At 36.8% G+C, this 20788-nt stretch overlaps 1 protein-coding gene across 2 annotated transcripts in view; it reads left to right on the top strand.

Moving 5' to 3' along the window:
- The window catches only part of STIM2 (stromal interaction molecule 2), a gene marked incomplete at its 5' end in the record, with an annotated part of 168580 nt that overhangs the window by 125420 nt on the left and 22372 nt on the right, over positions 1-20788 (top strand). For both annotated transcript variants that reach the window (XM_082653519.1, XM_082653520.1), the window contains 4 exons: positions 9000-9111; positions 13305-13420; positions 16315-16492; positions 17012-17189. In XM_082653519.1, coding sequence (XP_082509645.1) covers positions 9000-9111; positions 13305-13420; positions 16315-16492; positions 17012-17189 — 584 coding nt within the window. The remainder of the gene's footprint in view (positions 1-8999; positions 9112-13304; positions 13421-16314; positions 16493-17011; positions 17190-20788) is intronic.

Raw genomic sequence — 20788 nt, 5'->3', positions numbered from 1 at the left:
TGGAAGATGCATAACCAGAGATTCAGCCACTCAGTCCCTAATGTCTTCGATGACATTGTAATGAGATGTTTAGGAAAACTTAATTAAACATTTAATTCCCTTATAGCTGTTGAGTCCACTGATTTTGTGGACGTACTTTTAAAGAAAGCAAATTCCTTGAATTTACTTATTTATTATAAGTAACAATATTTATTATATTATAATAATTGACATGTGTGGAACAGTTTTACCATTCCTAAGAGTTATTTCCACATACATTTTGTTCGTTAATCTTCAGAACAGTCATACAACTTTGAGACTGAATGTTTCTCCAGTTTCTATTTTTTAGATATGTCTTTGTTATCTTTCATCATCTTCACAAAACTAGGTGTTGATGGTATACTCCATTTAAATGATAAGAGTGCAATTTACAACAGGAAAAATATTAAAGCCTTCCCTTAGTGTCCATTATACCACTGTTGGAGAGAGAACACCTGGTAATTTTTGAGTTCTGAACATTCAGACATTTACCAATATTTATGTAGAGTGTCTAAAAATTACATGTAATTCTTGCATGGTAAAAGGTAAGGAGCTCATGAGAGAAAGTGTGTACTTATTTCTCTTTGATACACCTACTAATATCTGCTAATATCTAGACTTCCCAAGTTCAGGGTGTGGCTTTTAGGTGTCCAAATATAGCATGGTGCAGGAATTTAGTCCTGTTAACAGAGACATGCCCCACTGACCACTGTGCAGATGAGGCGCTCACGTGCTGGTTCTGTTCTAAAGATAAGCCTCTCTTGACTATGCTGAGCAGCTGATCATCTGAAGTCTCACTCAGAACAGATACCACAAAGTCTATAAACCGCCTGAGTTGAGATTAAGTGTGGAAAGCTTTAAACATTTTCATTTTTTATATTTTAAAAAGTTACTTTTTTTAATGTTTATATTACATTTAGTTAAAATTGCTTTTCATCAAAGTCCTGCTATGTTGAACCTTTGGTTAGTTGCAGTTTCCCCAGATAAATTGTTTGTCACTGTAAGAACTTCTGAGGCTTTTGTAACTTAAAATTCTTAGTTGAAATTGAATTTAGAGAAGCTGTGAATACTGGTCTGCACCTATATTTTAGAAATTATAACGTCACATAAACATGCCAGTAATTCAAATATTTTTCAAACAACAAATAATTTTTAGCTTGTGTATCAGAGTAGCTTCAAAATATAGAACTTGTTTTACTAACCATTTCATATGGCCAACTTTAAGTATAGTTACTTTTGTTAACAATGTTTCTTCTTTCTCCTTCCTGACCCCCTTACCACACCTTTTGTTACTTATAAAGAAGTTTTCATACTTTAATAGAAGGTAGTAAGTGTGTAGTAACTGTACTGTATGTAGCTATATGGTACTGTATTAAAATATCACAAGTTGATTTCTTTGAAATACATTAGTTTCCCAAAAGAAACTGTTAAAGCAATGTTAGTTGCTTTCCTAACATTAAGAACATTACAGGGCTTCCCTGGTGACGCAGTGGTTGGGAGTCTGCCTGCCAATGCGGGGGACGCGGGTTCGTGCCCCGGTCCGGGAGGATCCCACATGCCGTGGAGCGGCTGGGCCTCTGAGCCATGGCCGCTGGGCCTGTGCTCCATGGTGGGGGCGGGGGGCACAGCAGGGAGAGGCCTGCGTACTGCAAAAAAAAAAAAAGAACATTACAAATGTTTTTATCATAAATTTAGAAGATAGCAGTTTTTAAAAAGTAGTAGGAGATATTAAGAAATGAAATGCAGAGTAAATGTAAATGGTGTGTCTGTTATACGCAAGGTGTGACACAGCTGATGGTGGCTTTGAAATTTTCTCAGTATGCAGAGGAGGGGAGGAGGAAGTGCATAATGGTTAAGAGTTGGGGCTTTGAAGTCGATGTAGCTTTGAATCCTATCTCCACTGCTTACTTGGTGTGTGAATTTAGACAAGTTACTCATACTCTCTGAGACTCAGCTTCCTGATCTGTAAACCAAGGTTATAATATTACTCCTAAAACCTAGTTCATAGGGTTGTTGAAAGGATTTCATGAGATAATTCATGTAAAGCATTTAGCACAGTTCCTGGAACTTGCCAAGTGCTCACAAAATGTTAGGTACTGTTTTATTAACATGTCTGTACATGCACACTAATGCTTTATAATTAGAAATTAGTTTTCTCCCTCACAGTATTTAGGTGATTTCACAAATCATCTTTGAAGGCTTTTAGGACAGCATGTACTTAATATTAAATACAACAGATGAAAACTCACATCGTGGTACTTCACTAAGCTGTTTTGTATTTTTAGGCCTGTAACTTAATACAAGTATATGACTAAGTGTACTGGGTGCATTGGTTTTATAAGATTGCCTTCTGCAGATGAAATGAGCAAGTAAATACATATATTTAAATCTTCTGAAGTTTCTCTTTTACACTGTTCATGTCTGTCACATTTGTTTAAGGCAGAGATGGACTGGAAACACACAAATTCTCATCTCATCCAGCTGTCAAACACATGGCAATAAAACTAGCACCTTAACCTCCATTGTAAGTCTCTGTGATCCTCTTTTGGAGTCAGGGATTCTCTCTTTGAAATGGGATATCATGAAAACAGTATTGTTTGTCTTTCATTCCACTATGGGATAGCAAGTAGACACAAAAAACAAAACAGGTTCTTTAAGGAAGAAAAAAGTCAGTTATATTCAGCTAATACTTAAATGGCAACTTTATCCTGGGCTGCTGGAAGCTTACAGTATGGTAGGAACATAAGATGTAATTAAGCAAACTGTTACAAAATAAGGCAGCACATATGATATGCCATTTGGTAGAAATAGTAAGTACTATAGAAATTCAGGGGAGGGAGAGATCACTTTCAGTTGGAGTGTTTCTTCTACTCATAACCTAGTTTGTACAACTGAGCATGTACCTATGCATGACTCATGAGTCTCTTTTAGAAGGCTGCTTTTGCTGGGTGGCCACAGGAAAGCTTGATTCTTTACCTCTCTGTTGCTGGGTATTTCTAGCCCTTACTATCTCTCTCTCTTTTTTTTTTTTTTTTTTGGCGGTACGTGGGCCTCTCAGTGTTGTGGCCTCTCCCGTTGCGGAACACAGGCTCCAGATGCGCAGGCTCAGCGGCCATGGCTCACGGGCCCAGCTGCTCCGCGGCATGTGGGATCTTCCCGGACCGGGGCACGAACCTGTGTCCCATGCATCGGCAGGCGGACTTTCAGCCACTGCGCCATCAGGGAAGCCCCCTTACTAACTCTTCATTCTCCCCATTACTATAGCTTCTACTGCTGTCTCCTCTGAGGCCCAGTTACTGTTTTTCATCTTTTCAAAGTGTTGGTCCAAACTAATTATATGGAGGTGGCATTGACAATAGCAAGTAGGAAGGGCAAGAAAGAGGAACTGTTTTGGTGTAGAATCAGGATTCTCATTCCCTATTACAGAAAGAGCCCTTTAGATAGCAGCAAAGGGAGCATGGAAAGGAGAGTCCTCATAGTGCCTCTGTTCCTGTGAAAAATCCATAAATGTATTCTCCCACACCCCCTCATCTCCTGGAGATTTGGTTCTAGTCACCATCCTGTCCCCACTCTCCCCTGTCCCACACTACTTCTTTGGCTCCAGAGCCCTGCTCCAGCTCTCAATCCCCTGACTCTTTGAAATCTTACCCTTCAGGCTATTAGAGCCCCCTTTTCAAGTTCTAGGAGTCAGTCCCATGATGAAGAACTGGTGTAGCTCCATTGGGCTATTGTGTTACTACTCCAGGCCTTCAGTAGGCCATGATGCTTACTTAATGCCTTTAGTGGAATCCTGAATCCATTAGCGCAATTACCCACAGCAGATTACTCATATGTAATGTTTAACTCTTGAATTACTATTAGTACTGTACGTCTGGAAGCTTTTTTTCTATGAGAAAATGTGTTTTGAATTTTAACGTTAAATAGTGAGCTCTTCTTTTAAATCAGGAGCCACCTATATTGGCAGTGAACTTGGAGTCAGAAGATTTGAGTTCAGATTCTAGCTGTGTAATTACATTGTAATTACATGACCTCTCTTGGCTAAGGTTCTCTCTATAGACTGTAGAGGTAACAGCTGTCTCTCAGATGTGGTTTGGAGGTGTTAGAATGTATGTGAAAGTGTGTAGTAAAATGTAAAATCCTGTATCAAAGAAATGTGGCATTATGGTGTTAATAATCACTGTGTTAGGTAAAAGAACAAGTTCCTGCCCACACAAGCACGGACAATTACATTAGAGTATGTGATAAATCCTTTGGCAGATATAGGTACATGTGATCAGGGGCGCAAGGAAGAGCAACTATAATCTGGAAATGGATAGATGGGGAAAGCTTCGTGGGGGAGTGACTTCCTGATCTGAAGGCTAAGGAAGAGCAAGCCTGGCAAAGAAGGAAGAAGGGAAAGCCATTCCAGGTTGAAGGAGTGGCATGGGGGAACATGGCAGATTTAGAAAGCTGCATATATGGTTTCAAGTATGGAGCATAAACCGTCTACTTGTAGTGCCTAATTTGATTATGAGGACCACTTACCTAACTCTAAAGAGGTAATGTTATTGTACAGTGGTAGACAATTCTAGAAATGGACTTGGTCTGAAACCTGGTTTGACCATTTAGTAATCTGTTTTATCTAATTAGAAACTTCACCTTCATGAACTTATAGGTTCAGTATGATGATGAAAATACCTACTTCAAAACGGTTGTTGCAATGGTGGTTTGAAATAAGTTTTGCTGGTTTGAAATAAGTTTTGCAAATCTCCTGGTGTTTAATAAACATGTAGTAAATGTTAGGAACGGTTTTGTTGCTGTCCTAAAAGTTCTTAAAGTTACTTTTTCCCTCTCAGTATTCTATAATCTACTGTTCTAGGTTAACAGTTTAGCAATATTTTAAACGTTATCTCTTGTTCATTATAACGAAATCATAAAAACAGAATTTGAATGAATTTTAAAGATGGTCTAGCTCAATTTCATTATTTTGTGTGTGTGTTGAGAAACTGAGTCACAGTTAAATAATCTGGCTATGATATCACAATGAGTTAGTGACACAGCTGGGACTAGGGTCAGGTCTGTTTGAATTCCAGAGTTCTTTCTATTGGTCTTGGAATAAGTTGCCAAAAATCACTCAAAGACACCAACCTATGGCACTGGCCACAATTCCTAGCAGAAACAATATAAGTTAACAATGTAGAAACTGACATTTCTGTAGCTTTAGATAGATTTAAAAAATCTGTATTTTTAAAGGAGTATCATATCCTTCTCTGCCTGCCCTCTGGTGGGAATGGTATTTAGCAACAGCACACGTTAAAGAGCAGTGGGAGGCAGATAATAAGGAGCTGGATGATTCTGTTTTTTAAATTTACTTTTTTAAATTGAAGTATAGTTGATTTATGGATGATTCTTAAATGAATAATTCCTTTGCCATCAAAAATTTATCATACAGATTCTTATTTCTGTTTGAATCTCCTTTCTAAAATATGAAAATAGATTTTCATACTACTTCTCAATTAAACACGCTCTACTTTGTTTACTCAAGAGGATCCAATAGATAATTTGTTTAGTGCCTTTTGTGTACCAAGAGCTAGGGCTAGAATGGTGAGCAAGAAACTTATGCTTTAGTGGTATAAACAGATGTTGAAACAATAATCATACAAATAAATAATTATAATTAGTTAAATGCTATGCCTAAAAGTACAGAGTGATATATGATCATATAGTAATGTTTGAGGAGGCTCCCCTGAGGAATTAAAGTTTTAACTGAGATATGAAGGCTTCATAAAGTAAGTAGGCAAAGATGAGTCAGAAGGATAGAGAAAAGGAAAGAGGAAACAGCAAAGGCTCTGAGGAAGGACATAGTATTATCTGTCCTAAGAATTGAAAGACAATTTACTGTAATTGGAGCATAGAAAGCTAATATAAAATACAGCTCCTGCTCATGAGAAGTGAAGGTATTTCCTAGGCATCACCGAAGAAACCAAATAGCACAAGAAGAAGAAATAAACCTCCCCCCCACCAAAATAAAATGTGTGCTCTGTGTTAGAATTTTGGAATTTTACAGATTCATTGAAAAGAAAATTACTTTAGAACCACTATAATATTCTATTTATTAGATGGAGTAATACTAGGATTTGTGTACTTTAAACGTATTATTTTTCATTTGATTTTTCTTATTTTCTATCTTGGTTCATTGGGAATTGATGTACTGGAGTGTTTAGATCAGGGACTTTTGCTTTTGATCAGCTGAACAGCCATAGAAGTGACAGAGAGAATCTTATCCTGTTCTCTTGGCTGAGGTTTTTGTGTGGGTGTGTGAGGTGCAGCTGCACCGTCAGTTTCTTGGCAGTCAAGGCAAGGCAATTCTCACTGCAGTTCATCTTGGATGGGAAGAAACTTAAGATAAAAAGGCTACTTTGCATGCATTAAATTCAGTGGAAAGACCCAGGGCCTGAACCTTTGGCTGATATTTATTCTAAGTTATTTGGCTAAATGGATACAGCAGCCTCAGGCACATGCCCAAGCTTATGGCAGGAACACATGAAAGAGAGATCATTAAAAAAATAGTCAAAGCTTTGTCTCAGTATAAAATTATCAAATACCATATGTAATTTAAAAATTAATTTTTGTTAATTTTTTGTTTATGATTTAGTTAATTAAGCTTTTCCTCTAAAGAACACTTAATGAAAAAGGCAGATTGCTAACACCCAAGCTTTGCTTGCAAAAGTTAATTCATAATCAGAAAGATCTTATCTCAGATTTATCACAGATGGATTCCCATCTCTGCTTTTATTGCTCATTTGTTTTCTTCACTCTCCTTTGGCCTATTCTGTGCTCTATAAGCATTTTGTTTCTCCACACCCTCAGATGAAATGCAGACGAATATGGAGCTCTTTTTTTAAGCACATTTGCATCCTTTCCTTTGGATAAACTTATCATTGTTCTTCCTACTCTTCAAGTATCAACAGAAATGTCTGAGTTGCTTCCAGTGTTTAACTGCTTGCTTATATCTCTACTATTATTTAATATTACTGCTCTTAGAGTAGTGTAGAATCAGGTCCTGAGGTCAGTTGGCCTGGGTTCAGATCCAGTTCAGCTACTGCTATCTTGGTCCCGTTAACTTCTCAATTTCTCATCTCCAAAATGGAGATAATCATGTTAGTGCCTCATACTTTTTTTTTTTTTAAGGTTTAAAGGGGAAAATGCATATAAAGGGCTTAACTCAAAATAAGTGTCTAGGGCTTCCCTGGTGGCACAGTGGTTGAGAATCTGCCTGCTAATGCAGGGGACACAGGTTCGAGCCCTGGTCTGGGAGGATCCCACATGCCGTGGAGCAACTAGGCCCGTGAGCCACAACTACTGAGCCTGCGCGTCTGGAGCCTGTGGTCCGCAACAAGAGAGGCCGCAATAGTGAGAGGCCTGTGCACCGCAACGAAGAGTGGCTCCCGCTTGCCACAACTAGAGAAAGCCCTCACACAGAAACGAAGACCCAACACAGCAAAAATAAATAAATCAATTAATAAACTCCTACCCCCAACATCTTCTTTAAAAAAAAAAAGTGTCTAGGAGAAGAGACATTAGCTATTCTTCATGATTTAGAACCAATCTCCTAGAATCCATTAACAGCTATCTTCAACTCTTGTGGGTGATTTCATTTAGTCTAAAGACCATCTGTATGCTCATGACTTCTAAGTTATATCTCTGTTCCTTACCTCACTCTTCCCCAAGCTTGAGATTTGTATATCTGACTGCTACGTATATCTGCACTTAAATATCTAATACATACTTCAAACATAACATGTCTAAAAATAGAACTTTCGACCTCTATCACCTGCCCCTACTTGCCTCCCCAGTTTGTTCCTCCTCATTCTTTCCTATCTCAGTTAGTGGCAGCACTCTCCGTACTTTTTTTGACTTTCCTCTAGCTATCAGACCCCATCCATTTCATCAGAACATCTGAAAGCATTTTCCCCAGAATATGTCCTGAATCTGACCACTTGTCACCATATCCTCTACTAGCACCTTAGTCCAAGGGAATATAACCCCTTTTGCTAGGACAGTTATGGAAGGAATGGTCTCCTTATTCCTCTCTGTTTTCAGTCTTGTCTCTCACAATTCATTCTCCACATTGGATAGTGATATTTTAAAAACATAGATTATTTACGTCTCCTTCTTCTTATTGAAATTAGAAAAATATCCAGAATTTTTGAAAGTATTTTTTGACCTGTCCCCTCTGACTACTTTCTTTCTCTCAAACACAGCTAGTTCATTCCTTATCTTAAGGTTTTTACACCAGCTTTCTCCCGTGTTTGGATTATTTTTCTCCTAGATCATCACAATGTTGACTCCTTGCTATTTTTAGGTCTTAATTCAGGTAACAGCTCCTCAGAGAGACTTTACCCTGACATCTTTTCTTTCTTAATAGCTGATCACTATCTGAAATTTCCTCCTCTTTTCTTCCTCCTTTTGTTAATTGCCCCTCCCCACTCCCAAAAGAATTTGTTTTATGAGAGCAAGGACTTTATCCATCTTCTTTATTGCCATATTCCCAGTGCTTAGAATGGAACCTGATACTCAGGTTTACAGTATTATATGGATGGATGGTTAAATGAAAGAATAAATACATATCTGGTAAGTTTACAACCAGGGAAATAGTGGATTATTTCGTCCTGTTCAAACTTTGCATAGATGCTTGTTTTAGAATTAACCATGCTAATATTTTATCTTTTCCTTTATGTGTCTTCTCTGTTCTAGATTATAAGCCCTTAAGGGTAGGAGGTATGTCTCCATTGTTTTTAGCTTTCCATAGAAAGCTACATATTATTGTAGTACTTACTATTGATTGAATTGAATTGAAAATTCAGTCTAACATCTTTATTTCCTCTGAAGTTATAGTATTGTTATACATATGTGTATGTATATAAATTTATATATATAATTTATATAAATTCTGAAAGCAGATGTGTTTAAAATATTCCTTCTCTTTTCATCTTTTGCAGTTCATAATTGGACCCTTGAGGACACGCTTCAGTGGTTGATAGAATTTGTTGAACTACCCCAATATGAGAAGAATTTTAGAGACAATAACGTCAAAGGAACAACGCTTCCCAGGTGGGTCTTTATTACTCAAATGTATTTTTTGTACTCCTGGAGAATAATGTTACTTTTCAAAGCAAAATCTATAAGTTATTTCTGTGGCTAAGTGCTCAAAGAAAATATTATAAATATATCCATTCTTTGATATCTGTACAGTGTGAATTTGCGAGCTTTAACCAATTTTTCTTGCCTAAATAATCTGGCCTTTTAAAAAAATTATTCCTAAGGAAAGTAATTTTGAAAATTAGAAAGTAGGTCAACTACATCTTTTTTAGATAATATCAAAGGACCAACCTCTGTGGAGCAGCTAAGCCTGCGATCTGCAACTACTGAGCCAGTGTGCTGCAACTACTGAAGCCAACACACCTAGAGCCCGTGTTCCACAACAAGAGAAGCCACCGCGATGAGAAGCTCGTGCACTGCAACGAAGAGTAGCCCCCAGTCACTGCAACTAGAGAAAACCTGTGCACAGCAACGAAGACCCAATGCAGACAAAAAAAACAAAAAAAACAAAAAACCCACAAAAAACAAAGGGCCAACCTCTGACCCCATTGTAAATGTAACAAAAGCTTATTCATTTGATATGGATCCACCTTTATGAAAAGACCTATTTGAATGGATTAATGTACAGATCCTTAGTCTTAATTGGTATTCTTTTAATAACAACTCTTAATTTTAGTGACCATATGTTAAACCTCAAAAAAATGAAGTTTAATAAATAAATTGTAAGTAATAACAACGATTTTTGAATATATATTACATAGAGGTACTGTATATTATCTCATATAAGCTTCATGGTTAAAATGAAGTACAGTGTATTATTACCCCACTTTACAGATTGAAAAAACCATGTCAGAGAGAAGTTAAATATTTTGCCCAAGGTAGCATTTGAACACAGATAGATCTGATACCAAAGTATAGGATGCCAATTTACTCTTTAGATGTCTGGAATTAATTGTCACTACTTTTCTAAATTATGTTTTAAAAATTCCATTAGCTAACCTAATAATCGTTAAAGATTTAAATGTTAAAATTTGCATAATTCCACTGGAACTTGACCCTTACGAGATTCTTATGTTCCATTCCAACCTAGATTGTTTCTTGTACCAAAAAAGTCTCTCATAGTGCTATCTAATTATTATATGCATATCATATTTCTAATCAATTTACTTGTACATCCTATTTAAATAAGAGGCATTTGTTGCTTTGAAGTTTGTATTTTGGATCAAGTTGAAAGTTTTCATATCTTCTTAAATGTATTCTGAAAATCAACATCAGTATTTCTGATTTTACTGTGCACATGACTATAATGATGAAATTATGGAGTTAAGAGTCAAATCAGCAAGTGCATATTGAGTGTCTTTTATGTTCATGGTGCAACTAGATGCTGAAAAGAAGGAAAAAAAATAAAATAAAGTTCTTGCTTTTAAATAAGACAAGTTTCTAAGTTAAAACAAAACAGGATAGTAGAGCATTGATGGGATTAGGGTTTTTCAAGTTGTTTGTGTTACCCTGGAACGTATAGAATTTTTCTTATCCTGTCTTTTGGGAAGTTTCTTTATATAACAACAACATGAAATAAAATAAGCTGCTTGATTTTGTTTTTTTGAGCTGCATTGGGTCTTCGTTGCTGCACACGGGCTTTCTCTAGTTGTGACGAGTGGGGGCTACTTTTCGTTGAGGTATGCGGGCTTCTCATTGTGGCGGCTTCTCTTGTTACGGAGCACAGGCTCTAGGTGCGCGGGCTTTAGCAGTTGTGGCTCGCGAGCTCTAGAGTGCAGGCTCAGTAGTTGTGGCGCACAGGCTTAGTTGCTCCGTGGCATGTGGGATCTTCCTGGACCAGGGATAGAACCCATGCCCCCTGCATTAGCAGGCAGATTCTTAACCACTGCGCCACCAGGGAAGTCCCAGGCTGCTTGATGTTTTGACCATAAATGTTATAGCCACTTTTTTCTTTTGTTTAAGTAAAGGTTATCAGAGATTACCTCAAATTCTGGTAGAATTGTTGAGATAACATCACACACTTAATCAAAAGATCAGTTTTTTTAAAAATAGTGAACACGTTACTACAGAAGAAAAGCTTATAAATGTGGAAGTTCAGCTTTCAGGTCAGCCCACTGGAGGCTGTTTGAATGGAGGGGAAAGGAAAACTGGAATAGCCTTCATCAAGCCCCTTTCATATGGTAATAGAAATTAGATGAGTCCATTTAAAAGCTTAAAACGTTTATATGGTAATAGAAATTAACTTCACAACTTTTAAACTTAAACTTTTTTGTAGGGTAACTGTAGATATAAGAGCTATTTATAAGAATGTATAAGAAAATGTATTACATATTCCAGATGTACACATACCTACAATAATTCATTATTTTGTTTCCTTTCTGTGGCATTAAAATATATTGTTACATCTGCAGTAGGTAGGTAAAATTATGTTAGTTTTATGTCATGGTTATCTTTAAGCCTTTTATTGTATTTTCTATATTCTGTAATTCTTGTTACCAGAGCTTATATTAAGGCTCTCTTCACCTGACACATGCCTCCTCATTCCTTTCAGACCTGTGTGAACTTTCCTGACATCCTCACCCACTCAGGTAGAATTGCTTCCACCTCTGGGCTCATATAGAACTTTGCATAAAATTCTGTTTTATAGTTTCCTTTTTACTACATCTCATTGTCTGTTTTAAAATTAGTCTACCGATAGTATTGCTATTCATTCATGCATCCATCCATGCATTCATTCATCTGTTATATAAACATTTATCAAGCATCTACTTTTGCCAAGCACCATGCTAGGTTTGGGGATAAAGAGATGAGGCATAGTTTGCCTTCAAGCACTTTGATAAGTGTCATATTGAAGATGTAACAGGAGCATACACAAAAGTTTACCTGCAGAGATGATGAGGGAAGGCATTTTCTATAGGGCAAGTTAGAGTTCTTTACTCTCTAAAGTTTTGTAGAAACCTCATAGGATTTCTGTAACCTGAAATCTTCCTAAATAAAATGTAGTGGTTCAGAGTACAGTCATTGGGATCATACACATTTGGGTTTGAATCCCTGCTTTACTTCTTACTAATTAGTAACCTTGGGCAAGTTACTCAGCCTCGCAGTACCTTAGTTTCCTCATCTATAAAATGGCAATTTTACACATATTATAGGTTCTTTGAATTCTAAAAACCCTTGGCACAGTACCCAGCGCGTAGTACATGCTTGTTTTTTTTGTTTGTTTGTTTGTTTTTTTTTGCTGTAATCGGGCCTCTCACTGTTGTGGCCTCTCCCATTGCGGAACACAAGCTCCGGACACGCAGGCTCAGCGGCCATGGCTCACGGGCCCAGCCGCTCCGCGGCATGTGGGATCTTCCCGGACCAGGCATGAACCCATGTCCCCTGCATCTGCAGGCGGACTCTTAACCACTGCGCCACCAGGGAAGCCCGTACATGCTTGTTTTAATCGTCATTGTTATTAACAATTTTATTATTATTATTACGCTTTGTAACCTAAGATTCTTCTTGGCATCATAGTTGGTTGATAAGAAATCTTAACTACTGGGATACTTGGATTTGAAGTCCAAAACAGAGTGATTTTATTTCCTTATTTCACCTGTGCCTTTCGGCACCCTGCATACTTTCTTCATTGCTAATGAAATGGTTCAATACTTCTTACTGCATCAGTCCCTCAGTTTACTCCCCCAGCCAGCGATGACTTTTTACTTTCCATTTATGACTTCAGTGGACTTTAACATTTAAATAGTTTAAATATTAGAATGTAAAGGTATAGGTGTTTTAAAAGATATTTATAAAGAAAAGCAATATGATCTAAATTGAGGATGATTTTTGAAAGTCTGCTATGTTCAGTAAATTACTTACAATTTTCTTGTTGTTTATGAAATGATAGTAAAATGCCAGAGGTAATTAATGCTTATAAAATATTTTGAATTTGATAAATTTCTAAATCATATTGTTATAGCATAAAGTAACCATAGAAAACAAAAACATCAATATAGCAACTAAATTGTTAACATACAGGAGTGTTTGCACGGCTGAGTTTTCACTGAAAAGGTTTTCGATACATGTAATAAAATGTTAAATTGCACAGGATGAGCTCTTAAAGTAATCATCACTAATATGTAAAGTGTTAAGTATGTTGCTGAAATATTTAAATTTATATACTAGTAATATTTTTAATATATATGTATTTTTTAAATGAACAGGATAGCAGTGCATGAACCTTCATTTATGATCTCCCAGTTGAAAATCAGTGATCGGAGTCACAGACAGAAACTTCAGCTCAAGGCGCTGGATGTGGTTTTGTTCGGACCTCTAACGCGTTAGTATTCTCTCTCACAAAATATGGTGTGAAAGAATAATCAGATCATCCATTGTTGTTTAAAGAAGGAAAAAGTAAGAAATGTGGTAGGCCAAGAAGAATCCTCTGTTAGCTATGAAAGAAATGTAATACTATCTTAAAAGATTTATAGGGTGAGATTTTCTGTCATTGAAATACGGAGTGTGGAATTTTCAAAGCTGGTTACTGATGTAGAAAGTTGTAAAAACTATATGTTAGTTGATTTAGAATTAAATTTCTAGATTTAAAGCTCTTTACAGCAGTTTTAATGTTGATGTTATTATAGCTGGATATTCGCTGAAGAGTCCTTAAAAAAAAGTTGCAATCTAACCATCTTGATAACAAGAAGTAATAAATCCTAACCTGACTTTATTAATTACCAGGAAAAGGATTTTTAAGATACAGATCAAAAACAGAGGCCCTAGAGGCCTGCTTGAAACTGTACAAAGTAACAGACTATTCTGGCAGAAGTACAAGGTGGAGAATGTTATTTGATTGTTCTAAAGAAGAACATTTAAGAAATCGCTTTGTCATATTTGTAAGGAAAGTGAGCCTTGTTCTTCTTTACCTTGAGAGGAATACTTTCTTCCCAGAAGGGAAGTTTAATATGTTTACTTCATTTAATTTCAAATTTCAGAAAGCTTTGGGGGAAAAATGTTTGAAGAGTACACATTTTAGAGGAATTATATTTTATTTTTCAGAAGCTAAAAAGGGATAACAAAATTAATCCAAGAAAAATGGCTTTCACAAATTATAAATTAAGAAACGAATGTTAATTTTACCTCAGTTCTTGAAGTTAAGAGACTTGCAGGTTTTATAATACCATGTTGGGGGTGCCCCTGGTAGTAAAGGGTTACTGGAGTGGTTGGATGGATTCCATGACTTTACGGGTGGTTCTTTTTTGGCTCAGGCTAAAAGGGCAGCTGGTGAAACAGCTGGAACTCTCCTTTGTGAGAGTTGGTGGAAATTACAAACCCTATGAAATAGAACACTGTTGAAATGCCAAGCATTCCATAAAGATGATACCCTTTCTAACCTTTTCCTTATCCTAAGTTTTCAACTGAATCTATTGGGGGTTGTCTTCTGTGAGATTCGATCTAGTTTTTTCATGTGAATGATTGGTGAAAATAGGAATTAGACTATAGAATTTGTCTCTATATACAAACTGGTCAGGAATATTTATATTTTATTAATCCAAGAACAAACCACTCTCTAAGCCAAACAGTATTATCATTTGAAAAGAAACCAAACTAGTCTCAAAGAATGTTGAAAACAAATGTTTTAATAACAAACCAGTTTAGAAGTTAATGATGCGTTACCTTTTTAATGTGTTTGTCTTAGAATTATTATTTGAGTGAATGAGCCCTACAGTTGGAACACCCACATTAGATTTATAAAAAATTAGCAGTGTCAAGTGAACAGAAATACATTTTAAAGGAGTTTTCACTGAAATCTTTTCCAGTTTGTGGTACTTACTGTACAGTTTGAGACTTGTCCATCTGTTTATTGTTATTCCTGGTGATTATAGTTCAGCCTAAACAAGGCTTATATTTGGACTAGAGCCTGAGCTGAACCTCTCAGTCTGAGGCAGAATAAAAATAAATCCTTTTGAGACTTTAGCCTTCTGCCAAAGAGTGAATAGTGAATCTCTTTCACTATAGGTGAGGGCGTGCACTCTTGAAATATGAAACACTGAGAGTCTCTGGCGTAGAACATGCTGTTTATCACACAATGTAAATGTATACGAACGCTAGACTTGCAAGCATGAAAACTTTTCATTTCTATAGAGCTCTTCATCTCATCAAACATGCAGAATATCTCCTTACTTCTGGAGGTGTGGGCAGTTAGGCAGTTTTTCACTGAAAAACTGTATCTCTTTTCAACAAATAACACATTATATTGTATTAGTTATCATGTCTTCCCCCACTGAGCCTCCACACTCAGATCAACTAGGAAATTATTTGCCTAGCGGTTGCTGTGGTTTGTACTACTGAGGACAGTAGGCCTGGCTCCTGGCTTCTGACTTTAGAAAAAATGTCAGGGGTTACTGTCACGCTTGGTGTGCCACAGGGGAAGGCGATCCCGATGTTTCCCTCTAGTAACCCAGATCTCTCTGGCAGATAACCACCTAAAACGTTACTAGTTATGATCATTTAACCCATGGTTTCTCAACCTTGCCACTATTGACATTCCGGGCTGGATAATTCCTAGATGATTCTTTGTTACCGCCAGACTGGGGGCAGGAAAAGAGACTGTGTTATGCATTATTGGATGTTTGGGAACATCCCTGGCCTCCACCTACTAGATACCCATAACAGACACCCTTACTTCCACCTTCCAAATTATGACAAGCAAAAATTGTCAGATGTCTGCTGGAGGGAATATCACTCTTGGTTGAGAATCACTAATTAATCTCGTTACATGGCTGTGTGCTTGGGAAATTGCTTTTTGGTGAATGATTAGGATTTCAGTTTGTGTATCAAAGCATGACCGCTGCCTAACTTGTCTGAAGGAGGGGAGCTGGTAATGGTGTTACTCTTCATGACTCCTTTCACCCCACAGAGGACCATCCTCTCTATGTGATTGGAGATACTGTTGCTTCTTCAGAGCTCCCCAGGAATTCTGTCACTAGCTCCTGTAGCAGCAGGGGGCATGGTGTATCCATGTGGGTTTATCACTGCCCTCCTGTAGGTCTAGTATATCAGGTAGTTATAATAAGCACATTGATTATTTGAGGAGAAGTTGTATATGGGAGGGACATCTTCATATTTTGTTTTGTTTTTAGATACCTACTATTTTTTAAAATAAGTGGCTCTGTGTACTGAGATTCTATGATACTCAAAGATTAACTTAACCATCTGTAATTGTCTTCGTAGGCCCTCCTCATAACTGGATGAAGGATTTTATCCTCACAGTTTCTATAGTAATTGGTGTTGGCGGGTGCTGGTTTGCTTACACGCAGAATAGGACATCAAAAGAACATGTTGCAAAAATGATGAAAGACTTAGAGAGTTTACAAACCGCAGAGCAAAGTCTCTTGGACTTACAAGAGAGGTGAGTAGGTAAAAAAGACTATAAAACTTTGGGAAGATACAGTTTGTGAATATGTAATATGGGCATGTGCTTACCATGTATATTTAGGTTACATACATCAGGAGTTCATTTCATGTTTTTAGAAAAGTATCATATTGTCATAATTACAAATTTATTATAAAGGTATACACTAGGGAATAAATGGGCAGAAGACCAGTGGAAATAAATCAAATATAGGTAGAATTGTAAGTGAAGTTAAATTTTATTTTTAACATGATTTAAATAATTATGAATTTCTTAAAAGCTTCTTCCTGAAGAGTGTTTCCCTTCTATATCTTGTATTTTTAGCTCAATATAAATCAAAATAGCTATATAGTAGGTTACCTGATGTTTTTGTTGTCCAAATTTAAGATTAATAGAAAATGCTGTGAATTCTGATTGAAACATGTATCTTATTGCTTGATACGTATTTATTGTTCATTAAGATAATGAAATTTTGGAAACTTTTGTGAGGAATTTTCATTTTTATTGTTCTGTAAGGCTTGAAAAGGCACAGGAAGAAAACAGAAATGTTGCTGTAGAAAAGCAAAATCTAGAGCGCAAAATGATGGATGAAATCAATTACGCAAAGGAAGAGGCTTGTCGGCTGAGAGAGCTAAGGGAGGGAGCTGAATGTGAATTGAGTAGACGTCAGTATGCAGAGCAGGAATTGGAACAGGTATTTATGTTTTAAAAAAGTATTTGTGAGGATATTTGTATTGCTACCCTGAGGAGTTTTTTGGGTTTCATTCAATCTCCTACATTTAGTTCCATCATATACTCTTCCTTAGTTAATAAAAGAGTCATCTGTCTATATTGTTAGCATTGGTCAAAGTTCATTAGTAAAAAACAAAGTACCAACTAAAAGAAAAAGTTACCCTCATGTTCACTCATTCATGAAGTCCTATCCCATGCCATGTTAATTGACTTGAGTGAATCTAAGATGTTTATTTAACACCTGTAGTATATTTCAGTTTCTGACTGTAACCTAGTAAAGTATATCTACTGTTAAAGTTCTCTGCAAATGTTAAGAATCTCTATTAAACATCCATTTGAATCCTGTTAAATGGTTTTAGAACATAATCTGCTACAAATTCTGAAGTTGTTCAAAAGGTGTCCTTTTCAATATCTGCTTCTACTATGCATTTACTCAGGATGGAGTTCAGGCATTGCACAGTCCTTCAGAAAAGGTGGGGAGGTCCTGGGAGAATTTAATTATAGGCAGATGTATTAGTTTTATAATTCTGCTGTTAAAAATTACCACAAACTTAGGGGCTTAAAACAACACACATTTATTACCTTAGAGTTACTGAAGTCAGAGTCTAAAATAGGTCTGCAGGGCTGCATTCCTTCTGGAGGCTCTAGGGGAGGATCTGTTTCCTTGCCTTGTCCAACTTCTAGAGGCTGCCTACATTTCTTGGCTCATGGCCCCTTCCTTCATCTTCAAAGCATGTCACTCCAGCCTCTGCTTCCATGGTCTTATCTCCTTCTTCTGACTCTTACCCTTTCTTTACTGATAAAGAAGTTGAGGAACAAAATGAGGACGAGAAAACTTGTTCAAGTTTAGAGAGTGACTCGGTTGTAAAGCAGGGCCAGGAACCTAGGTATTCTGCCTCCCACTTTGCTTTATGCACTGTTGTCTTCTCAATCAAGTGCTAAGTAAGAATTATGTAATGGATGAGTTTCAGTTTCAACTCATGAGGAAATGTTCAGGGTACATTACTAATTCCTTCAAGATTGTCATTTTGTCTGACTGAATGCAGCTGTCTCTTTTGTTAACAGTTAACTGTTCTTTCTCTCATACCCCAGATACCTGTCTTTTGGGTCTTTTCCCTGTAAGGGGTTTGTTCTCTTAAGTTGACTCCTAGACCTATTTTGCAGTCTGGTCCTATTTACCTGACAGACCTTGTCTATGTAGAATGTAGTAAAGAACCAGGGAGTTAACAAAAAAGGCGTACCCAATTACCAAAAAAGGCATAGCCAAATTATACTGTGTCCAAGAATTAGATACTATATCCTTTTCTCCTGTGAGAACTCTGTGCCTGTTCCCACCCAGACTTCAACTCTTGGTTGTTCCCAGTACTAAATAAACTAAAAAGCTTGTTAGCTGTTTTCCTGAACTTTGCAGATGAGAAAGAACAAATCAGAAAGCAATAGTGGGGATTCTTCTATAGAGACATAAACTGGTAGCAGTATTTTACAGGAAACTGCCTCACAGTGTGGGAAAAAGACACAATATAAAGAAGGACCCCTAAATCAGAAATATTCTAGTCTGGGGTTTGGAACATAGAGACGTTGCATCCCTTAATAGACCCTAAGATTACTATGATACTACATCCCAGCACAAACGTAATAATCCTAATGAGATCCTGAGTAAGAGGTGGTTTAAAGGAGAGAACTGGGTATTTAAAAAAACGCTGTCCAACATGATTACAGTAATAAGAAACACAATTTTATGAGTGCTTACTCTGTGCCAGAACTTTATGCTGGGCACATCACTGCAAAATTTTAATCCTCACTATACATAGACATTATTCTCATTTACAGATGAGATGTGTACAGGTTAAATAACTTGCCTTAGGTCACACAGCTATTATGTGGCAAAGGCAAGATTATGTGTGTTTTATTCCAAAGTCCATGTTTTCCCATACTGCTATTAAAAGCTTTGTTTATAAAAGTAAGTTTAACTGGGAAATTAATTTACATATGTCACATAATCCACAGTTCCACATAGTTTGAAGTATTATGTGAAGTATTATTGTCGAGTGGGTAATCAACTTCTCAAAGTTAGAAGGCAGGAAGATCTGGTACATATTTTGTATAATGTTATTTTCTGTTAAACAAAAGCTTTTGGGTGAATAATAGTACTGCTTTATATTTTGTGTGGTTTAAATACTTTTCACATAAATTATTTTGTTCTTAAAGTCTCAAGAAGCCTAAAGTTAGGGCAAGTCATAGTACCTCTGTTGTACATGCAACAGTAAGTCTCCGAAAGTAAAGAACTTGCTGAAGGAAACAGAGGTAATAAATCGTAAAGTTGGTCCAGAAACCAGGTTTTCAGATATTTAGACTTTCTTCTGTGATGTCATGTTTTTACTTGTTGCTGTTTTATTCCTAGAACACAAAAATTATATAAATAATTATTGTATTTTTAAACAACTTAATAATTCATCATTTGTAAAACCTATTAATTACTCAATTTTCACTGCATCTATTTCCCTGTAAATAACAATGTTAATTTAGACTGAGGGTTGGAATTCAGATCAAGTGATAAACTTAAGAATAATGGCAGAGAAAATAGTTGCTGTTATTGGAAGGTCACAATTTCCAAAATTTTGAGACATTATTTGACAGTCAATCAAAACATTGGTCAGCCTCAGTTTAAACTAGAACTATATCAATTCTATGTTAAATGTGTTTTGGGGAAACAAATTTATGGATATAACATTAAGGAAAATCTTTATGGTTAAAGAGAAAAACACGAGTGAATTTGTTCAGATTCTCTGTATACATCTTTGTCAATGAAAACTGTATAGAAATTTTAGCTTTAAAATCTTGTGAGGGCTTCCCTGGTGGCGCAGTGGTTGAGAATCCGCCTGCTGATGCAGGGGACATGGGTTCATGCCCCGGTCCTGGAAGATCCCACGTGCCGCGGAGTGGCTGGCCCCGTGAACCATGGCCGTTGAGCCTGCGCGTCCGGAGCCTGTGCTCCGTAACGGGAGAGGCCACAACAGTGAGAGGCCCGCGTACCGCAAAAAAAAAAAAAAAAAAAAAATCTTGTGAGAAGAAGGGGCTGTGACCTACACTTTGTAGTGTTATATACAACTCCATGTCACAGGACCTGAGTTCAAATTCTCTCTTGAGAGATTAGCAGGGACGCCACACACGCTGCCAACTGTCTTATTAAGTGCAGTATTGTCCCAAGCACATTGCACAGGGAGTCGCGTCAGGCAAGTGTTGCTTACGATTTGTCTCAAGTGAGTAAGTCCTGTTTTACCCTTCCTGTTAGTATTTTGAATTGTTTACTTCCTGTCTGACGGTTTTAGAGTTTTAAAAAAAGTTTTTAGAAAACTTTTTAGAAGTTTTAGAGTTTTAAAAAATACCTTTCTACATTTTTTTTCTGTAGTATCTGGCAGCTGTTCTCTTTATCAGAAATTTGTGTCTAGTACTCTAATTTAGTTTATTCTGGCACATGATAAAGTTTATTTAAATAAATGGGGTTTGATCAGATCCAACGTTCTTCTGCACATTAGTTTAGGAATGAAGTTTTAGTTACTT

This window comes from Grampus griseus, assembly GCF_964374135.1.
Source record: "Grampus griseus genome assembly, chromosome: 4".
Taxonomy (NCBI): domain Eukaryota; kingdom Metazoa; phylum Chordata; class Mammalia; order Artiodactyla; family Delphinidae; genus Grampus; species Grampus griseus.
The sequence above is the reverse complement of the archived record's forward strand: the minus strand, read 5'-3'. Positions and strand labels throughout refer to the sequence as shown.